Source organism: Mustela lutreola, chromosome 12 (assembly GCF_030435805.1).
Source record: "Mustela lutreola isolate mMusLut2 chromosome 12, mMusLut2.pri, whole genome shotgun sequence".
Taxonomy (NCBI): Eukaryota; Metazoa; Chordata; class Mammalia; order Carnivora; family Mustelidae; genus Mustela; species Mustela lutreola.
In genome coordinates this window covers 76,835,865-76,858,328 of record NC_081301.1, presented here as the reverse complement: position 1 = coordinate 76,858,328, position 22,464 = coordinate 76,835,865, and the positions used below count along the sequence as shown (strand labels likewise).

The window sequence follows — 22,464 nt, the reverse complement described above, 5'->3', positions numbered from 1 at the left end:
GCCTCACCCAACCTCCCACCGCCTTCCCCTCCAAAACCCTCTGTTAGTTCCTCAGAGTCCACAGTGTCTCATGGTTTGTCTCCCCCTCCAATTCCCCCAGCTCCCTGCTCCTCTCCATCTAAGAGCTCTACTTTTGACAGCTTTTCATTCGCCTTTCATCTGTCATGCCAGGCAAAAGGCAGTTGTGTCTTTTTTAGACCTGTATTCTAATAAAGGGGTGATTCATGTAGGATAAAATCAACACAAGTAATTGTGTTGATGCCACCATAAATGTTGTATAGTATTAGCTTCAACAATCCGTGAAAACAACCCATTAGTTCCTTCAGTGTTTAATGTGCACTAGGCATTCTTCGAAGCATTAGGGGCACACCAGTGAAGGAAACAAAGCTCCCTGTCCTGGCCGACCTCATATGATTGTTCTTTAGTCAATTCTCTTACCTAAGCGTTCAAAATGATTTCACTTTTCTAGAATTTCTCGTCACCTCATTCGTTGAGCGGATGTGCAGGACCACGGCAGGGAAATAAAAGGTCACCAGAACTTTTCATCATCAAAAGACTTCAAAAGAGTAACAATATCAACACGTGAACATCTATCCTTCTTTTCTCTTTCCTTCCTATTATACTGAAAGGTTTTCCTCGGGGATCTGTCCTTGCTTCCCAACTTACAGCACTTTTTTTTCACTGCTTGAATATTTGGCTTTATCGTCTACTTTTCTCAAAAACTGAGAACATATTTACCTCAATACAGTCTGGCACGCCAGCAGAGTTCAGAAACTCCCAGACAGAAGAGCCAGTAACAGAAGGGATTTCTAAGGAGAGGTTCAGACCAGCCTGCTCTGGGGGCGGAGCCACGCACAGGGCAAGTCGCACCCGGGGGTGTGGCTACGTACAGGCTACATACGCCACACCCTGCGGCGGTTTGCGTCCTGAAGGGGACTGCATCCAGGGGCGGGCTTCGTCTCGGGAAAGCCACACCCAGAGGCGGTATTACCCCAGGGTGAGCCACGCTCAGGGGCGGAACACGTCCAGGTAGGCTCAGGGCAATGTGGAGGTCCAGCCACACTTGGGGTGGTGACTATATCCAGGGCAAACCGTGCCAAGCGCGGGATAACGTTCAGGGCAAAGCATACGCGGGGGCGGACCATGTCCAGAGTGAGCCCATCTAGGTGCGGGGTTGAGGAGGCTGTGGTGTTTGGCTTTTTCATGGCGGCGGTGCTGTACCGTCTGACTGTTAAGCATTTCACCTCAGTCTTCTGGATCCTGTCTCCATCACTTCTGAAAATCGAGTTTTGATTTGCCCCAAAGTCAGATTTTGACGGAGAACTTCTGGGTGTCCGAACGACCTACCCTTCTGCCCAGAAGGACCCTTCCCACAGTTGGCCTTTTCCATCCTGGCTGTTGGCTCTAGAGGCCGCTCAATGCCTAACGGTCTCCGAGAACGTGCCTCAGCGAGCCACGCAAGCGCCCTTTGCGGAGGTCACTGGATGGAACTTCCTGAGGTGATCCTAGTAATGAATAGAGCGGCCATATGGACCCCTGTTAAGACTTCACCATGTACCAGCTGCCTGCCCTTGTACAAGAAGCCTGGCTCAGATCTCATCTATTATTTGCAGAGATAATATCTGACAGGGGTGGCCCTGGGACGTGGAATGAAGTGAAACATTTAGAGTCGTGTTAAGGGTTGATGTTACTGAAGGGTTTGGGGCGCCTGTGGTGACCTCGTGGACTTCCGGCCCCCGGAGAGCCTAGTGCCTTGCAAGTGCCTGCACTGGTCGGGACAGTGAGACGTCAAGATGTGAGTTCAGACACTCAATTAACAGTCATCATTTCTGATTCGCGGCAGAACCCGGAACTGGAAGGATGTTCGCAGTTCGCCAGTTTTCAAACAAGCCAACAAGAGCTTCAACCACGGGGACCTAGCGGTGAATTCAGTAGGTATGGTTTGTGGGAACCTCAGGTATAGGTCATCGAGGCATTATGGACAGGCTAGAGGCAGAGCCATTTGTCACGCCTTGCCTGAACCAGGATAGCAGGACGCGCACCTCTCCAGCAGGCGGGACTACGTGTCTTTGATTAGAAACACTCAGGTAATTGCCTTACATTGCGGGCATTGATGCATTCATGCCACTTTGTGTCCTGGTTCTGTGTTAGGAAGTGTCACCATGATTATCATTGTAAGAGGTGGAAGAGAATCCCAATTGTGACTAATTCTACTATTAGAAAGTATTAAATGTGAATTTGAAAGATAGGTGAAGCTAAAATAAACCTCGTAGATTCCCACCTTCAAAACAATTACTGTTAACTTTCTGGTGCATCTTCTTTGAGATTTTATTATGTCTACTTTAAAAAAAAATTAATATATTTATTTGACAGAGATCACAAGCAGGCAGAGAGAGAGAGGAATGGAAGCAGGCTCCCCGCCAAGCAGAGAGCTGGATGTGGGGCTCCGTCCCAGGACCCTGGGATCATGACCCAAGGGGAAGGCAGAAGCGTTAACCCACTGAGCCATCCAGGTGCCCCACTATGTCTACTTTTAATACTGCTTAAATAATATATATTTTAACTGAAAAACACTATCATAAGCATTTTTAAGTCATTATAAACTTTCATAACGTTTTTATGATAACATTCTTTTAAGTGGTAGAATATTCAACTGCTTTTTGTTGACATTTTGTTAGTTTCTAACTTCTGAAATTTTACTATTTTGGCTTCCCATGTTTGGTCATAATTGTACTTATTTATAAACCTTCCTGTTCCAAACAGCGTCAAGCTTTTCCTATGTCCGAGTAACCCTGGATTCTGCCCTAGGCCAAATGCTTTTTTCTTTCTCCTGCTTCCTTAGATGAGTTGTGTCCTCATGTGGTTAGCTGATTCAGCAGTAGACTGTCCTCTGAGTGTCAAGCCAGTGAAACCAAATGCTTGCTGAACCTCCTTTATCAGATCTTACAGACTGAACCTGTTGTCTTCCTTTATCTCTAACCTTCCCTTCCCCATACAGTTCCAGTTTCAGTAGCACCTGAAAATCCAAGCAAGAAACACAAGAGCCACTTTATATTCTTCTCTATTGTAGCTAGGCAGTTACTTCGTGGAGAAGCTGGAAAAATATGTTGCGCAGAGAAATCCTAGAACTCTCACAGTATAGTACGTTCCCCAAAGAGATTATAAGATCCTTCAGGTCATGAGCTATATTTTGGTAATTAATTTTAGTTATATTAGTAATAGATGTTCACATTCTCCTGAGTCAAAACTCTCCTTAAATACCCCATTAAATACCCCATTCCAAAACAAAGTGTCTCATTCCACATCAATCAATTAATTAATTTCTGTGCTACTTATATCAATACAGACTATTGGTTTCTAGTTGATTCAATTCAGTCTGCTACTGTTCACTTATTTTGGTGCCCAAATTGTCAGTTTTAGCTGATTACCTCAGTCTGAGTGTTGTATTCTTTTGATTTATCTCAAGCATTTTTTACTTTCTGACACAAAAGATGTTTCAAGCTGATTGTATACTTTTCCTTGCATAATCCTTCAGTTCTTGATTTCTTTAATGGAAAATGGTATTCAGAAGCCAACGTCAGTTTGCTAGATGTGTTCATTATTATTAGGATGTTGCTGTTTGTTGACTGTCTCAATAAATAGAGTTAAGGAATATGTATATATATGCAGACACACACACTTTCACACATTTAAATACTAATTTATTTTTCTCATCTCTACATGTGTTGAAAGTTGTGAGTTCACACCAATACTTCTAGTTATAATCTAACACCACAGGGTTCATCCTAGTTTTCTCCCTTTCCAGTTTTGCAACTTCTTTCTCCAGCTATATTGGCTGGAGCTTTATTAAATTTTAAAAAATCTTTTCAGAGAACTATTATTTGGTTTAGTTGATTTTTCTCCACTGTTTTTGTTATGTGTTTTCTATTTCGTGGATTTCTTCTCTGGCTTTTATTATTTCTTTCTTTTTCTTTTTTTTAACCTACTTTGGGTTTAATTTGCACTTCTTTTTTGTAGTTGCTTAAGATAGAACCGAAGGTCACTGGTTTGAGACTTCTCTTATAAAGACATCTAGTGCTATGAATTTTTCTCTTAATACTGCTTTAAGTACATCTTGGAAATTTCAGTGTGTTATGTTTTGTTTTCATTCTGTTCAAAGTATTTTTAATTTCCCTTTTGATTTATTCTTTGGTCCATGGGTTATTTAGAAGTTTTTATTTAATTTCCAAATATTTGGTGGATTTTTCACAGATTTTTCTGATACTGATTTAAAAAAATTCCCTGTGGTAGAAGTACATACTTTTTCCAATTTGAAGAGTTTAAATTTATTTGGTAATGTGTGTGTGTGTGTGTGTGTGTGTGTGTGTGTGTGATTTATTTATGTCTCAATACAGAACGTGTTTTGTCTTGGTTAATCTTGTACATTTTTCTCTTGTGTGGAGTATTGTATGAACGTTAATTATGTCAAATTGATTGACAGTGTGTTCAAGTATTCTATGTCCAAACTGATTTTTTGTTTGTCTTTTCAGTCACTTACTTAGAGAAGGCTATTGAAATCTTTGACTGTAATTGTGGATTTATCTATTTCTCCTTGAAGTGGTGTTTCTTTCTTTATATATTTTGAAACCTTGTTATTAAGTATGTCAGTTTTCAGACTATTCTTTGTTGTGTGTGGGTGAAGTCTGTTTTTTAGCTTAGTGCTCAGGTAGTGGTTTGTCAGAGATTTTCTTAAATGACTGGGGAGAAAAGAAAAAAAGAGGAAAGAAAAGACTCTAGATCTTTGCAGATTGGCTGTGTGCTGGAGCACTCCCTTCTTGTTTTTGCTGAGCCTAAAGATTAGCTACTGGTGAAAGAGTAGTGTTCTCTCAGGTCTTTTCAGTACATTGTCCTATCGTGTACATGTCTGTGGCTTCTAGATTCTCTGGTATATGGGAGAACTTTTCAAAGCCTCCTGGAGTCCTAGTCTACTGTTTTGCATCACTCTTCTCTTCCCAGCTTTGTTTTGATTAGGATCATTTATCTTTTTGTTTTTTTTTTTAAACAAATTTAGAGTGTTTCTTAATATTTGAAGTGTGTTAGTTTTGATTTTTTTTTTTTTTAAAGAGAGGTGGAAGAAGGGGCAGAGGGAGAGGGAGAGAGAGAATCTTAAGCAGGCTCCCAGCCCAGTGCAGAGCCTGATGCAGGGTTTGATCCTGCAGTCCTGAGACCATGACCCTATCTGAAATTAAGAGTTGGACACCCAACTGACTGAGCCCCAGGCACCCCAAGTTTCTGTCTTTTAGTGAATGTTTAAACTGGTGGTAGGTGGAATAGTGGCCCCCAAGAGATGATCATGTCCTAATCCCTGGAACCTATGAATATGTTACCTTATATGATATAAGGTAATTAAGTTTTCAGATGGAATTAAGATTGTTTATCAGCTGTCTTAAAATGGGTATATCTTGGAATGCCATGTGGGTCCAGTGTGAGTCCTTAATATCTGAGAACTTTTCCCAGCAGAAATCAGGTTGATTTGAAGACAGGAGGAGAGGCAAGAGAAATTCAAAATTTGAGAGTCTTTGATCCTCTATTGCCTGCTTTGGAAATGGGGGAAGGCAACCATGAGCTAAAGCTTTCAAGTAATTATTAGAAGCAATAGCAGCCCTCAGCTGATAGAAAAGAAATAGTCTTTTTTTTTTGTTTGTTTTTTTCTGCAATTGTAGGAGTCTTAATTCTTCAAACAACTTGAATTAGCAAGGAAACAGTTTCAGAGAGTCTCCAGGAAGGAATACATCTTGCAGATCTCGGTTTTAGCCTGATGAGACTTGTACCAGACTTCTGTTGTTCATAACTGTAAGAGAATTAATTTGTATTGTTTCAAGACACTAAGTTTGTGGTAATTTGTTATGGCAGCAATAGAAAACTAATGTAGGCTGTTTATGTATAATGTGATTATTGATTTAGTTGGGTTTGAATCTTTTTTTTTTTTTTTTGCTATTCATTTGTTCTTTGTTCTTTGTGTCATTTGTAACTCTTTCATATATTTCATTCCTTATTTGTATTGAATATATTGTTTATCATTTATTATTCGATCTTATTAGCTCTGTGTTTTTTTGTGGTAAATTTATGGTTCATCGTACGTATCTTTAACATATAATAGTCTATCTTAAATAATATGCCACTTCATATAGTGTCTGTCTTTTTTTTTATTGTTTCTCTTTTACTTGTTTTATTCTGTTGACTATATTTGTTTAAATGTATGTCTCTCTATATTTGCCAGAAATACTTGGATACAAGTGGGTAGAAATCTAACCCAAAGTAGCTTAAATTAAAAAAAAATTAATACTGATATGAATATTTGCTAATTCCTGAACCAAAAATGTGGTCATAGGGATAGAGGTATTGATGGGCCAGACGAGGTTGTGGACCCACCTCTATGATCAGAATGGCATTGGGTTGATTGCTCCATGAGATAACATGAAGTGAGAATATAGTATTTGAAAGATCAAGTGAATTGGATGAAAAAGTATGCTTGACAGAAGAGAAGCACTAGGCTTATCATTTTTCAATATATTCCCAAAATAGAATGCAAGCTACTTTAGGTCAGTTTTATTTTAAATTATTTCTTTTAATTATTTTTAAAAATGTAAGTAATGTGTGATTAAATTATCTAAATTAAAAAATTAAAACAGTATTTAAAAAAAATAAAAAAAAATTAAAACAGTATCCATAAGCTTAAAGACTCCTACAGATCACCCATTCCTAGGAGGTAAGCACTATCACTGTCATTAGGCTGGTATACATTCTGTGCTATGCATAGACCTAAAATATGAATAGTTGTTTATTTCACTTAAAAAGGTGTCATATTATGGACATTGCTCAGGAGCATTTTTTTTTAATTCAACAGATATCTTGTCAATCTACATATAATAGTGCATGTAGATTTACCTCATTCCTTTTAACTGCTGCATAGTATTTCTTTAAATGGATATTCAACGGTTTATTTTTTTTGTATTGCTGCACATTTGTTTCCTATTTTTCATTATTATAAACAATGCTCCCTTGTGAATGTTTTCAAGTTATTCTCTAGAGTATATACCTAGAAATGTAATTTCTGGGTCAAACTCTTTAGTTTTCAAATTGTATTTGTTTGCTTAAAATTTTTAATGGATAAACTTTTGAATAGGAAGTAATGCACATGGTAAAAAAATATTAAAAAGTTTTGTAATGAAAAATAGTCTCTTTTAGTTTGGGAGAGTTCCTCAGCTGATGCTTGATGGCCATAAATTCTTAATATTAGAAACTATTAATTTTATAGCATATCTTTCAGTTTGGATTTGTTTGATGTTCCCATATATTTAGTTTTAGACTTTAAGCCTTTGGTAGGAGTAGCACACAAGTAAGGCTGATTTCTTATTTTGTCCTAACAACTTATCAATATTTATCAATATCAATCCTACTACTGATAATGCTCAGTTTAATCACTGATTAAGGTGTTGTGTGCCAGGCTTTTATACTTTTTTTCTTTGTAATTACTATTTTGTGGTGGGTTCTTTGAAACTATGTATATGTCTTTTTATTCATCAAACTTTTCATTCTTTATTCATTTCTATTCATATGGGCTCATGGTTTTCTATCTTATTTAGAGGATTATAGTCTGTTATTATCAATATTTATTTTGATGTTCCTATCGTCACAGGATTAGATAGTGGAAACCCCTAAGATTAACTTCTGGGTACTTTTGACATATCTCTATCATTCTTTGAACATTTTTTTATTTTCTTATTTAGCACCATATGTCAAGACCATCTGGTATTTTCCCGGCACCAGTCCTAGAATCAGCCTTTTCTCTAAGAAATCCTGGTTCTGTTTGCTGGAGTACAGTATTTAGAAGCCAATATATGGGTGCTAAGAGTGCTAAGTGTGTTCATTGTTACTGGAGTATTATTACCCCCATGCCTTCTCGGTGTATATACACACACACACACACACACACACATATAATATACATCTATATTTATCCTATATCTATATACATTAAAAACTATGAGTTTACACTAATATCTCCACTTCCAGTCAAACCCAAACTTCAGGGTTAATTTTAGTTTTTTCCCTTCCATATCTGTAATCCCCTTCTCCAATAGTGAGAAATCTGTCTGCCATTATTATTATTATTATTTTAATTACAGGGTAATTGACATTAAACAAGGCTCCTATTATTCTTACAATAGGAAACACTAGTGATATTTGGTAGACCAATATTAATTTTTCCTGTCTCTGACTTGGGTTGTTCCAAGGGCAGTAATCATGCAACATGAAAGCATATATGATTGAGTTTTATTTGATAGTTTAATCTACATATATCCTTTTGAAAAATGTCAAATGCAGTTAAAACTCTAATTTCATATTTGTAGGTATTTATACTACTGTGTTATCATTGTCAGGAGAAGCAAAATCTTAATTTGACATCTCAGGAGGTAATCATAGTTACACTTCAAATGAGGGAAATGAATTATTTGATATGAAACTGTCTTTTTTTTTTTTTTTAAGATTTCATTTATTTATTTGACAGAGAGAGAGATCACAAGCAGAGAGGTAGGCCGAGAGAGAGAGGGAGAGGCAGACTCCCCGAGGAGCAGAGAGCCCCATGCGGGGCTTGATCCCAGGACCCTGAGATCATGACCTGAGCTGAAGACAGAGGCTTAACCCATTGAGCCACCCAGGTGCCCCGGAAACTATTTATTTGACAGACTGAGATCACAAGTAGGCAGTAAGGCAGGCAGAGAGAGAGAGAGAGAGAGGGAGGAAGCAGACTCCATGTAGAGCAGAAAGCCTGATTCGGGGCTCGATCCCAAGACCCTGGAATCATGACCTGAGCCGAAGGCAGAGGCTTTAACCCACTGAGCCACCCAGACGCCCCCCTGTTTATATCTTTAAATACGATGCATTGTGCTGATCAGACGCCCCCCTGTTTATATCTTTAAATACAATGCATTGTGCTGATCAGGCTAGACTTCTCTGCACTCCAGTGTTGAGTATTGAAAGGTTACTTCTCTATTTACATTAGATATCAAAAAGGAAGCTTAAACTTAACATATACAAAATAAAACCCTTGTTTTTGTTACATAACATTCTGGTATATATATATTTTTTCTTTTGAGATTTTTGTTATTTGTCAGAGAGAGGGATAGAGCATATTAGGGGGAATGGCAGACAGAGGGAGAAGCAGGCTCCCCATTGAGCAAGGAGCCCAATGCAGGACTTGATCCTAGGACCCCCGAATCATGACCTGAGCAGAGGCAGATGCTTAGCAGACTGAGCTGGCTAGGTGTCCCTCTTTGTTTCTTCTTAATCAAACCTTATCCTCTCACATTTTTTTTTCCCTTATCTCAGTGAATAGCTACATCCTTTTTCAGGTTCCTCAGGTCAAAAGTTTAGAGTCAGCTTTGATTTCTGTCTCACTTTTATACCTCATAATTGGCCCATCATTAAATCCTTTACAGTATATCCAGAATCTGCCCAATTCTATTTCCTTCTCCTCTATCATAATGGTTTAAGCCATCATCATCTCTGCTGTGAATTCTTATAGTAGCCTCCCAGTTGTCTCCCTACTTCGATGCTTACTTTGCATTCTCTTCTCTACCTTGAAGCCAGGATGATTTTTACAAAACATGTATCATTTTACATCTCTGCTCAAAACTTCCCAAAGCTTCTCTTTTTGATGCAGAAAAAAGCCCAGTGACCTGAGTTCCTTTCATATGTTCTAACTTCCTCTACATTTGTGGCCTCATCCCCAATATTCTTTCCTTCTCTCATTCTGTTCTAGCTATGCTATTCTATTCATTGCTATTCTAACTATGCTACATCTTGCTGTTCTTATAACATTCTTATAGCATTTGCTTACCTCAGGGCCTTTGCAATTATTAGTATCTCAGGCTGGAATCCGCTTTACTCTGACATTTGCTTAGCTTAAATCCTTCAGCTTTCTTTTTTTCCTTACTGTGTTTCTTCTCAGATATTGACTTATCATAAACAGCTTTCCTGACTGTCCTAAGTAAAATAGCATCTACCTCTTAATGCTCCCTATTTCCTTAATCCTGTTTAATTTTTTTTTTCCATAGCACTTGTCAACTTATAGCATGTCTATGTCTGCTTATACCCCCACTAGGCTATTATGTCCGTAAACTCAAAGACTTTGTTTTTCTCACTAGGTGTCCCCAGTGTTTCGAACAGTACCTAGAATGTAATTGGTGTTCGGTTAATATTTGTGGAACAAATAAATAAATAAATAAAAGCAACTTCTGAGAGAATCTATTTTGTTCAGATTCTAATAGTAGTAGTCAAGTCATTTTCAGATGCTTCCTTCTCCTCTTCTCTGACTGCATCCCTGATGTGAGCAGAGGCAAATTTGTATGTGCAGCTGGGTATGGAATGGGTAGAAAAGTGGAAGGTGGGGAAATGGAGAAAAAGAAGGCCATATCGTTCTCCACTCTTCCAGCCTGAAAGTACTAGCAATTTGGCAGAGGGAACTTTGAATTTTAAATGAAGTTGGTGTTTATTAATCAATAATAACCTGGACTGGGCATTTTAATTACCTAGTTGGGTTATTCTTGGCACTACAGAAGAGTGTTTAAGGAAATCATGGGACCTTTCTTTGCCCAACTTTTCCTTCAAAGGGCAAGAGAAAAATGAGTCTGTAGATTGGTTACAAAGAGGCTGTGAGGGGAAAAGATGAAGGGCTTCCCCCCACCACCCCCCATATTCTGTGGAGTTCTGCTTATTAAACACAATGGTTACCCTTCTTTTGTGGTTTTTATCATAATGTTTGTTTACATGTTTGCTTCCTTTACTGGACTATGAGCTCAAGAAGAAAGGGCCAGCAGTTCATTAATCCTGTTTCTCTAAGACCTGCCCTGGTGCCTGATACATAGCAACCATTAATTGTTGAATAATCTCCCTGCCTCCATCTCAATTCAAGGATTATTTGAATAACGAAAATACCTTGAGTGTCAAAAATGGAGTATTTGGTGATACACAGGAGGCTTATTGTTTAGATAATTAAGATTATAGCATATTCTAAGATTTGGATCCATTTACCATGAAGAAAATTCCCATTCTGAGGGAAAACACTTTACTTTTGAAATATATCACAGGGTTGGCTTTATTCTTCCCTTTTTGCCCAAGGTCTTAACTATCTAATCTGTTTCTCCTGTTTCAGCACGGCACCAGTGAGGCTTTTAGGAAGCCCAGTGTTGGGAATAAATGCTAAAATAATCCTCTTCTCTCCACATCTGGTATGGCTGTGATTCCTCTTTAAAGGAAGAGCCTGGATCCTTATTATTTAAAAGTCTAAAAGTCAACATCTTGTGTATTCTTGTGGTAAATGCAAAATATTAAGCAATATTCTGAAAGACTGAGGAGAGGGTCTGTGTTTCAGTATAAAAACTACAGCATTATTATCACTGTGATATAGAGATGAAAAGTTATAAAACATTTTGGCTCAAAGAGATGCCACATGAATTTAATAATTTTCATGTGGATAATTTTCCAAACAAACTGTAGCCATGACTTAATCCCTCCTAGAAAGACAGGAGTGTATCTTCAAACAAACTGCCTAAGCTCTTTGTTCACAGTTTGCTTTTTGATTCAGCAAGATGGATTATGAGGGGTAACAACCAAAAGCTGTGACAGCTTTGGCTAAATCCCACCTGGCGTTCAATCCCTTTCTCCTTTAAAAAGCTCTCCAAGTTCATAATTCTACAAAAGGATTAATCAAAGTCATTGGAGGGGTGCCTTGGCTTGGAGGTGGTGGGGGGGAGGGATTTAATATGCCAATTAAAAATCCATTGTTATAGAAAAATTCTTGGGTTGTTTTATTTGTATAGTGAAAGCAACCCAAGTATGAATCTTATTTGAACAGTAGTGTACTTGGGCTGACAATGAAGTGAACTAAAAACATTTAGGGCCTATTCCACTGCTTTTAGTGAATCTTTACTGGTCAGTGACAGCCCAGTGAACCTTCTTTGGGCACAGTGAAGCTGCCAATTTCTTAGCCTCTAGATATCGTTTCATCCATAGCACTGCTCCATGATCACATTATATATCCAACACACATATGAATGTGAAACCTCCTCCATCATATTCATCAGCTTATCTCCTTTCTACCTTCATCCCCCCCACCCCCCTCCCAGCTAGAACTCTCAGTAAGGAAGGAAAGAAAAACTGTAATAGTCTTTTAGTGTATGTGAGAGCTCCAGACAGAGGAGTTGCAAAGTACAGGACTAAATGGTTACTTAGTATTTCTTTCAGGTCTGTGATATTATGCAAAATACCTCATGGTTAGAATAGGCAAGTTTTTAATTGAGGCCAGCGAATGTCTACTTTGGGATATCAATATATTGGTTCATTTTCATCACTCATGACATTTGTAGCAGATAATTTGTCATTAATAACTTAAATATTAATGTTTAAGAATAAATTACTTAAAAATGGGAGTTAAATTAAAGCTGCCCTTATGTGTAGTAAAATTGTTTTTCCTTTACTTGCATCGAAGCAGCAGAAGAGAGGATAGAATTAACATGGAGAATTGCTGACTCTGTCCATGGGAGTGTGACAGTCCTGGGAGGACATGTTAGGAAACAGATAGAGGCTCAAAGGCCCTAAAAAGTAGATGCAAGAGATGACAAAATTAGATGGCCTTATACTCTTTCATACTCTGTCATCATTCCCTGGATGGAGAGTAATTTGCTACCTCATCCTTCCTTCTTAAAGTAGTTTTTGAGACTTGATTTCTAATATTTAACTACTTATCATGCATTTAATTATATATGTTAACAAGAGAGGAAAACCCATAAATAAGAAACCATACATCAAATCTTGCTTTCAGAATGAACTGTGGATTTCAGCTACTTGATCAGACTTTATACCTGAGTTGTTATTAAGTGCCAATATTGTTTGTATCTGATGTCTTCTCCCTTTATTAACAGCATACCTAGGATGGAAGTGAACAGGAGTGCAGGGGCATAGGGGTTGTCAACCTGTGAGAGAAGGAAATAAAAATTTAAAATTTGGTGTTTGGTCCCTGGACCGTTCAAGAACGGCAGTCTGTTAAAATATTGATGTGTGCATATGGTGTCATCTGTTCAGGATGTTCTAGTAATAGCCAATCTTTGAGACTCTGAGCTTCAAGTTTAAGAGAAACATGAGATGAGAATGTGGTATTAAAGTAGTCTTTTTCCTCTTTAGAACTTTGATGCCTGTTTGTCTTTTGATTATTCAGTTTAATTATTCCCTTAATATTTTGCTGTGTTTTTGTGTTTTGCACATTTTGCACCATTATCTCAGGGCTGCTGGACCTGAAATTCAAGTACAAGTTGTTGAAATTTTTACATTTTTAACAACACCTTAGCAATATATTGGAATATGGTATAATTTTCCTTATTTTCTTTTTTATGTTATTGCGTTTATTGATGTAAGTTAGGCATTGTGGTTTATATATACATTTTTCTTTCTTTCTTTCTTTTTTAAGGTTTATTTACTTATTTATTTGACAGACAGATCACAAGTAGATCGAGAGGCAGGTAGAGAGAGAGGAAAGGAAGCAGGCTCCCTAAGGTCCTAGGACCCTGGGATCATGACTTGAGCCTATGGTAGAAGCTTTAACCCACTGAGCCACCCAGGCACCCTATATACATTTTTCCATCTATAACATGTTTAAATGCATTTTGAAGTATACAAATGAAAAGTATTTGTTGTTTCTATTATATAATTGTATATTAACTTTTTGTCTGTACATACATAATATTTCTTTTTTTTTTAAAGATTATTTATTTATTTGACAGAGAGAGAGAGACAGTGGGAGTGAGAACACATGCAGGGGGAGTGGGAGAGGGAGAAGCAGGCTTCCTGCCAAGAAGGGAGCACGATGTGGGGCTCAGTTACAGGACCCTGGGATCATGACCTGAGCTGAAGGCAGATGCCTAACGACTGAGCCACCCAAATGCCCTTATTCCTTTTTTATTATTATTAAATTCAATTAGCCAACATATAGTACATCATTAGTTTTTGATGTGTTCAATGATTCCTTAGTTGTGTATAATACCCAGTGCTCATCAGATCATTTGCCCTCCTTAATGCTATAACATTATTTTCAATGTGTATGTAGTCACAGATATTTTTCCAGTGGCATTTGGAATTAAATTTTAATTTTCATTCTATTTTTCTTTGAATTTGATCAGTATACTTGATTAAGAAATCAGCTTCCTTTTTTTTTTTTTTTTTTTCCTGCATGAAATGAATGATTTTTGCTTTTACCTTTTAGGTAACAAACATACATTTAGGGTAGCTAAGGTTTGAGGATGGGAAAAACAGCAGGGAGTTCCCAGGTTGAATGTGTTAAATCCCTGAAGTAGCAAACACTGAAGCCTATGTAGAGACAGTTGTTTGGCACTAGCCTGGTACAAGCAGGTTTTTTTTTTTTTTTTTTTAAGATTTTATTTATTTATTTGTCAGGGAGATAGAGAGAGTACAGGCAGGCAGAGTGGCAGGTAGAGGCAGAGGGAGAAGCAGGCTCCCTGTGGAGCAAGAAGCCCGATGTGGGACCCGATCCCGCGACCTGAGCCGAAGGCAGCCGCTTAACAGACTGAGCCACCCAGGCATCCCGGAAGGTTTTAACACGCAAATCCTGTTTTGTTGCTCTTGTTTTCCTGGTACCCAAACAAAACCAAGATAATCAATTTCACCCCGCCCACAACTGCTCAAAATGGGCCCTTAATTTAATAAAGAAAATAAAGACATTTTGCTTATTTGTTTTTTGAGAATCTGAGTTCTGTGCAAACACTCAGGCTAAGAGCAGGGGGAGGATAACAATATTTGTTAAGTGATGAGCATATGTCTAACATTTTACTAAATAATATCAAGTACAAAAGAAAATATTAACATTTCTATGAATAGTGATCTCCAGATAGGGTACACGTAGAAGGCAGTTGATAAATGTGGCATGTTTTCTATAGGATTGCCATTGTGCAACATTTGTGGTTATGGACCTCTTAAAAATCTATTAAAAGAATAATACATAGTCACACAAAATTTGTATGCAATTTCAGGGGGTGGGACCAAGAATCTCTAAAATAGAGAAGGACAATAATTTTAGGTCATCACTTCTTCATTATTTACTCAGAGAAGTCCTAGTTGAGGACATTTATTACTTTTTGTGTTTTCTCACAGCACCATTTATCTCACCTTAGATGTTCATGGCTATAAATCAACATTTATTAGTGTGATTATTTGCTTAATATATGTATCCTTAACTTGATTCTAAACTCCATGGGAACAAAAAAAAAATCCATACTTACTGTGTCTTTTTTTCTTTAAATTAATTAATTAATTAATTAGACCAAGATCAAAAGTAGGCAGAGAGGCAGGCTTGGGGGATGGGGGTGGAAGGAGGCTCCCTGCTGAGCAGACACCCGATAGGGGGCTTGATTCCAGGACCCTGAGATCATGACCCAAGCTAAGGCAGAAGCTTTAACCCACTGAGCCACCCACGTGCCCCCATACTTACTGTTTCATTCCCCATGGTGAGCACAGGTCTTGGGACATAGTAATCACATAAATATTTGTTGAATAACTCAACAAATGAATGTGGATGACATTAAATATAGAATTTGGAGAATACATCTAGGGTTATATGTGCTAGAATTGTTGAAACAAGTTTCATGGAGGAGGCAGCACCAGTTCAAACCATATTTATTGAGCACTTTTCATGGATAGGGCTTTGGGCTATGCATGGCATGGGAGTGATAGAGTTTGTTTTTGGAAGTTAGGAAGTTATGATAGTCGCAGAGGTCACTTGGGAAATAGCTTAAGGAGTAAGTATAATTGATGAGAAAACTAGCACATCTAGTACATGATGGATAATTGCAGAAAACATGGTGGGACCAAGTTATGAATTGTTTTTAGCGAGATGTCAGACAGGTTGGCTTCTTCATAAGCAGACCTTGTGATGAGGTTTTGTATGCAAGTGATTTCTTAAGGAAGGTGCTACCTGATGAAACAAGAAAGGGAGTAAAGGGAAGGGGAAAAAAGCAAGGGGAAAAATCTAAACACACACACAGTGTGTGTTTGTGTGTGTGTGTGTGTGTGTGTGTGTGTTTATTTAGGTAAAGTGTTTGTCTTAGACTGGTCTGCTAGGGAGCTCTGAAGTGTAAATTACACTTCAGAATATGCCCAGATCCAGCCAAGGGAGCTAGGCAGTCGTACTCCTACATTTCTTAGGCATTGACTTAGAGCTGCCCCAGGGGATATAAATCCCCAGGCCCCTTCTGTTTTCTCTGCAGGAACAAGGATGCAATAGCACTAGTCACACAAGGGCAGTCATCAGAAGAGTAGCATGTATTGATGGGCATTAGGAACAAATCACACCGAAGCCATGGGATGGTGCATAGAAAGGTCAAAGGAATGGGAGGGAATCTCAGGAGAGCACCTGCAGCGTCTGCTCTGGGAGTCTTAGTTTGACTTAATAGGCAATAGAGATGCATTGAAGTGGTTCCCAAACCTGGCTGCACATTAGAAACACCCAAGGAACCTTTAAAGAAAAATTAATATTTGGGCTCCATCCCAGATAAATTAAATCAGAACCTCTTTAGGTAGGATTTGGGCATCAGTGCTTTTTGAAAGCTCCTCCCTGGGATCAAAGGATGGACTTGAGTATAGGCTCCTGAGAAAGCATGTGGCAGGATGTAAGCAGTGTTTTAGGGAGGTAAATGGGCAGGGATTTATAGGCTGGATTGAAGGGAGAAAAAACTGGAGTTGAGAGTGTTGACAAAAGGTCATGCTGTGGACTATAATTGTGGCAGTGAAAATGGAAGTAAAGGAACAAATTTAAGAGATATCTTAAGGAAATATCCAGGAAATGTAATAACATTGAATGTGAGGGCTTGAAGGGACAGAGGAGTCAAAGGTGGCTTGAAGACTTCCTGGGTAGGAGTCTTCTTTTGAAGCAATATTCACTGAAGTACTGTGATGCTCAGACTGTATGGAAAATTTTATCAGTCAAGTCCTTTGACATTTTCAGCTGGAAGAGGGAAGATGGTTATTATTAATGAGGAAGGTTGTCAGGGGACCTACATTATTCTTTGGTCACAGCTTAGAAATTGTGCTGACTGACTCAGGCTAAAAATGATTGTTAAATCATAGCGTCCTTAAAATAATAAAACTCAATATATCTTATGTGACCTGGGAAATCTGTTCCCATGGAACTTGCAGCTTGGGTATTTGGAAGATGGTGTTCATAACCTTCTATCATATTGTGCTAGTGTCAGTATTCTCATTGACAGTATTGGCATTTGTTAATTCTGCTATTATTATTGCTAAATATGTACATTTATAGACATCTGTCTTATCTTCTTAGTCATGAATTCTAAACCTTGACATAACACATTATTAGACATATCATTAACATTTTATGCTTTTAAAAAATGTGGTGAGATGCCTCTTCTGTTTGTGGAGTAATGTGAACAACTTTTCTCTCTTGACACAATAATTATGCAAGCAATTGAAGTTTAAATATCTTGCCTTAATTGTGTGATATTTCTTTATAGGTATACAACAACAAAAAAGTCACAGCTACTAGTGCCACTCTTTTTGTATAATATTTTATTAACATATCACATGAGGAATCCAAGAAGATAGAAAAATAAGGACTATTATCCCCACTTTACATTTGTAATAGTTGAGGCCAGTTTAGTGACTTGACCGTGGTTGCTTAATACAGAAAGTGGTGGGAAGGAAGCATGAAATCAGCACTTTTGTTTCCCAACTCAAATCTCTATTCTTTATGCACTTCTCCCTCACTCTAGAACCCTGGAAAATGATTTTCCTTAGTTCTGCTTTTCCTAAGTAGTGATCATATATTTGATTGTCTTACTTCCCAAATCTGAGCTGGGAACTTTAATTTGGAGCCACAGCAGTGGCAACAATAACAGATCTTTCTCTGATACTGTCTCTTAGTTGCCAGAGATTGTGCTTGGCATTTTATAAGCATTTTCTCTAATCTTCTTACTAATCCTAAGTAGTAGGATAGTAATATAGTAGATAAGTAATAACCTAAGTTTATAAATGAGAAAACGGATTGTTTTGTCAAAGGGTGTGTGTGTGTATGTGTGTGTGTGTGTGTGTTAGCTTGTCCCCAAACCTTTTATGCAGTTTAGCTTCACTAACTTTAGGAATACGAGTGCTGCACAGTTACCCCCAAGACCATTTGAAGGTTTAATTATTTACAGTCATTTTACACTGACTTTGGTTTGGGGATTATTGAATAATGCATTATTGAGTTTAATGGAGTCAGCCTCTCTGACGGAAGATACTAAAGGCCGAATGAAACAAAAACTGAAACGTGCTGTGCAACATGTACGGAACTGAGTGAGTGTGAAAGAACGTTAAGGTCTCTATCTGGGTTCATGGAAGCCAAACACATTTTCTTTTAAAGGTTTTATTTATTTGACAGAGAGCACACAATCAGGGGAGCTGCAGGCAGAGGGAGTGGGGGAATCAGGCTCCACATGGAGCAAGGAGCCAGATGTGGAGCTTGATCCCAGAACCCTCAGATCATGGCCTGAGCTGAGGGTGATTACTTAGCCGACTGAGACACCCAGGTGTCCCAGGAAAACACATTGTATATGAAAGCTGGATCTGAGGACCTATGTGATCCTGAGTGTAAATGTCAGGGTACAAGCAAAAACTCCAGGTAGCCTTGCAGACTTTCAAGGCACAGACCTGGTAAGACGAAAGCCAAGTTCTCAAACAGTGAAGAGGGACCCAGGTAATATATGAATTATACATGGAATGACAGAGAATTTCATAAGTTTCATAAGTGATGAAAAGGAGTAGGAAAATAGGATGGCAGACCTGAAGGACCAGGAGGATGGAGGGGTATTCTGAGCTAGTAGGTGGGGAGGGGCTCTGGACACACCTTGTTCAACTGTCCCCTCCCTCACCCTCAGAAACACTTTGTGACCGTGCTCTGTGATGTAAGCCTGGGGACGATATATATTCAGCGTGTGCACAATATAGGCTGTCTTGTGATTCAGACGATGAAGTTCCAACACTGGAATGTTCTCTCATTTCTGAATAGCGATACTAAACCATGTCTGAGCTCTGGCTCAACATGCTTGGAGATTGATCCCAACTTCACCTTCCTGTGCAGTTTGGGATTGCTCCTTCTGTTCCTGTGCTACCTGGTGGGGATTCCATTTCCAAATTGGAAAAGCAAAACTACCCAAAAGGTAAGAAACCCTTGGGGAGGGGAGGAACTCAACATAGATTATTACGGTTTCCATTTCTAATCCAAAATTTTATTCCTTTTTTTTTTTTTTAGACTTTATTTAAGACAAAGGAAGAGAGCAGAAGTGGGGTAGAGGGGCAGAGGGAGAGAGAAACAGGGAGTGCAATGTGGAGCTAGATCCCAAGACCCTGGAACCCTGACCTGACCCCAAGGCAGACACTTAACCAACTGAGCCATCCAGGAGCTCTAATCCCAGGTTTTAAAAGGAGTTTGGTAGAGTGGGAGAAACACCTAAAATGGGAAGTCTTAAGAGAACAGACATTCACTCCTCTAGGAAAAGAGGCCTGGCAGGGGTAAGTGTTAAGAAAGAACTAAGGTTTCTACTGGAAACTACAGTCTATCTGGGTATGGTGGTGGTTCTTGGATAAAATCCCAAACTCAGGGATTCTGTAGTCCTGGATTGGGTTATTTTGAGAGGATGGGGTCTGTGTAAGAGAACAAAGTTTCCCAGCACTCGACCATATCAAGTCACATTCCCAAGTCCAGCATCACTTGATCAAGCCTTCCTTCATGCTGAGATGATCAGAACACTGCTAAACCTCTGAGAAGACAGTGAGGTCGGAGTTATGACCTAGTTTACAGGGTCCTACCTGAGGCAGCACAGGTGTGACTGTTGGGCTTCCTTTTCTATGTCCTCATTGAACAAAGGACTTCTGATTGTGGACCTCCTAGACAGAGTCATCCCCTGGATTTTCCAAAGAGTAAATATTGACAACATTTTATCACCTTTAAAACTGAAAAAAGCAAGGAACACAAAGTTCTACTAAAGTCCTAGAATTCTTGCATAAACGATGTTTCCATTTCTGAGAGAAGAGTAAGACATGGGTCCCAACCCCCCTCATTCTTTTCATTTTTCTTCTAGCATCAGGGCAGAGCCAAGAGGAGGAGGAAAGGAGGGACACTGGAAGGTAAGGTTCTGCCTATTCCACCTGAGCTCTCTCCAAGGCTGATGCTTGCTGTCCTCTCCATGAGGGCCCGGTCCATGAACTCTGAGGATGCGAGCTGCTGGATACATTCCCTCAGAGGAGAGGCTCATGGAATTGTAGCCAGAGTGCAAAACCCTTCTCAGATCCTGCTCTGACCATTATTGAGCACTGATGGATCTGGACGAGTGCTTCCCACTAGGTGGCCGTGTGAGATGACAAGAGTCAGAACTTCTGTCTCCTGACTTTGTGAAAGCTCTCTGACATCATGGACCTTCAGGAGTCTTCCCTGACCTCTCTGCTTCACAGAGGTGGTCTGATCATCACATGGATAATTTACATGAAAGTACTTTATACAGGAAGCTAGATTACTAACCAGCTTCACATCACTGGCCATTTGCCCTCATCTATTGATTGTTGGGGCTTTCAGAGTCCAACATCCCAAGGCTGTCCTATAAGGGGACTCCTGGATTAATACCTATGTTTCTGCTTTCACTATATAACTCAGTCTCCTGTTTCCCCAGATGGCAGATGGTACCAACGGGTAGTGGAGGAGACCCGGAAGCTGATCTCGATTTTAAGAAGGTGACCAGTTTCCCCCCTTGATCCTATTGCCTCTTAGAGCAGGTTTTATGCAATTGCAGGATTCACTGCAGTCTGTCATAGCCATGGGGTGGGGGTGCCATAGGAACAGATATTGGGGTGAAGGCTACTGAATACACTGTCAGTTCATAAAAGTGGGGCATTGTGAAGGGATAGCAGGCTTCAGGTGGCCCCTCCCTTGTCAGGTCTGCATGGCCACCTCCCCTTGTTCTGGTCCTGGCTGCAGTTTTTTACCTCCTGTCTCCTACAGCCCCCTCGGCTGGCATCATGATACCATCCACTTTCGTCAACTGTTATGTCCAGAACCCTCCTGTGAGATAAGTAACAGCACATCTGCTGAGATCAATCGGCTGCTGTTCCTGCAGGCACTGGAAGATTCTACTTCCTTGCCTTCTACAGCTCCTGTGACTTCTTCATCATTCACTCTCTCCACTGACCTCTCAGCAGTCCCTCCAGGAGAGCTAATACCAGCTTCGCTGTCTGAGTCTTCCCCACCACCTGCCTCCATCTTCTCACCTAACCCAGTGATCCCTGTGGCTGATTTCTTTCCACCCTCACCACCGGGTGATTCTGTGCCTCCAGAGCCCTTTCCTTCCTTGGATTCCAAATTCCCAATGGACCATTTCCCAGCCCAGCCCCCTGAATTTCCACCTCCTGTCCCACCCCATCATGCCCATTCAGTGGACTGTAGCATCCAAACAGAGACAGTGTCCCTAAATAGCCTTTCCCAAGATGTCAGCCCCTTTCCGGAGTTGTGGGAACAGTGTCCATATCCTACCACCTTGGAGGAGGGCCATTTACAGCAAACCCCCATCCAGTTTGGGGTCTCCAAACTCTGCATAGTGAGTCCTTCCCTGCTGCGGATGCCTCAGATAACATCTCGAATGCCTCCCCAGAGCAGGAATCCCCAGGAGTTCCCCATCCACTTCCTCCATCCATGCCTGAGAACCCGCCTCAACTCCTGCCTCAAACCCAGCCCCTACCCATCCCTCATGTCCAGCCCCAGGCCCATCTGGTCCTCTAGCCTACATCAGCATCTGTGGAGTGTGTTTTCACAGACCTCACAATGAATCCAACCGTCTCACATCAAAAGAAATCCAACAACTGGAATGGAACGTGTTGCAGAAGTTACAGAAACGTGTGTGGGGTTTACCCACTATAGTCCAAGGATCCCAGGAGGACTACTGTTCTGCATCTAACCCTTGTTTGAGCCACAAGGCCACCAAGGCCCAAGTTGTAATCTCTGTCACTCCTGGGCAGTTTCCTCTGAATGAAGAGCTTCAGAGAAAACTAGAGTCTCATCTTCAAAAGAGGCTCATCCTACACCAGAGGGGCCTAACCCGCAGGATCTATGAGTCTCTAGCACTGACTCTTCCACAGCTACCTGAGTCTCAGCGCCATGGTGGACGCTCGAGGAACTCTAATAAGAGTCTGATCAGAAGGAGTAGGTCAAAAAGCGTGTATGTGGAGCTCCCAGAAATTCTGCTAGAGGACATTTCCTGCAAAGATGACCTGGAGAAGGATCAGGGACACAACCCAGAGAATGATATGGGATATGGTTCTGACCAAGAACATAGCCCATCCGTGAAAAACTCCATGGTGTCTGTAGAGACTATA

The 22,464-nt window shown here is 39.8% G+C and overlaps 1 protein-coding gene and 1 long non-coding RNA gene across 3 annotated transcripts; one reads left to right on the top strand and one right to left on the bottom strand.

Moving 5' to 3' along the window:
- The first annotated feature begins 473 nt into the window (after window positions 1-473).
- Window positions 474-21,917, top strand: LOC131812759 (spermatogenesis-associated protein 31D3-like). Of its 2 annotated transcripts, XR_009346470.1 has the most exons (6): window positions 474-1,029; window positions 1,844-1,922; window positions 19,112-19,262; window positions 20,184-20,229; window positions 20,769-20,829; window positions 21,098-21,290. XR_009346470.1 is itself a non-coding variant. In XM_059142628.1 (4 exons), exons 1-4 carry the CDS (start codon window positions 19,071-19,073, stop codon window positions 21,915-21,917), a joined length of 1,119 nt encoding a protein of 372 aa, XP_058998611.1. In that variant the 5' UTR covers window positions 18,917-19,070. The 2 variants fall into 2 exon arrangements, 1 of the variants encoding a protein (XP_058998611.1); XM_059142628.1 differs by lacking the exons at window positions 474-1,029; window positions 1,844-1,922 and having other exon boundaries at window positions 18,917-19,262; window positions 21,098-21,917.
- On the bottom strand, window positions 12,580-21,372 carry LOC131812760 (uncharacterized). The gene is made up of 3 exons (XR_009346471.1): window positions 21,285-21,372; window positions 19,912-20,006; window positions 12,580-13,016 (listed from the first exon to the last, which is right to left on the bottom strand). It is a non-coding gene; the product is annotated as an uncharacterized LOC131812760 (long non-coding RNA).
- Window positions 21,918-22,464: the final 547 nt, after the last annotated feature.

What these genes read in the sequence shown, in the direction of transcription:
- LOC131812759 (XM_059142628.1), top strand. Translation starts at nt 19,071, where the DNA reads ATGAAGTTCCAACACTGGAATGTTCTCTCATTTCTGAATAGCGATACT. An exon ending in AAAGCAAAACTACCCAAAAG is followed by an intron (nt 19,263 to 20,183) that starts GTAAGAAACCCT and finishes TTTTTCTTCTAG; the next exon opens with CATCAGGGCAGAGCCAAGAG. An exon ending in GAAAGGAGGGACACTGGAAG is followed by an intron (nt 20,230 to 20,768) that starts GTAAGGTTCTGC and finishes CTGTTTCCCCAG; the next exon opens with ATGGCAGATGGTACCAACGG.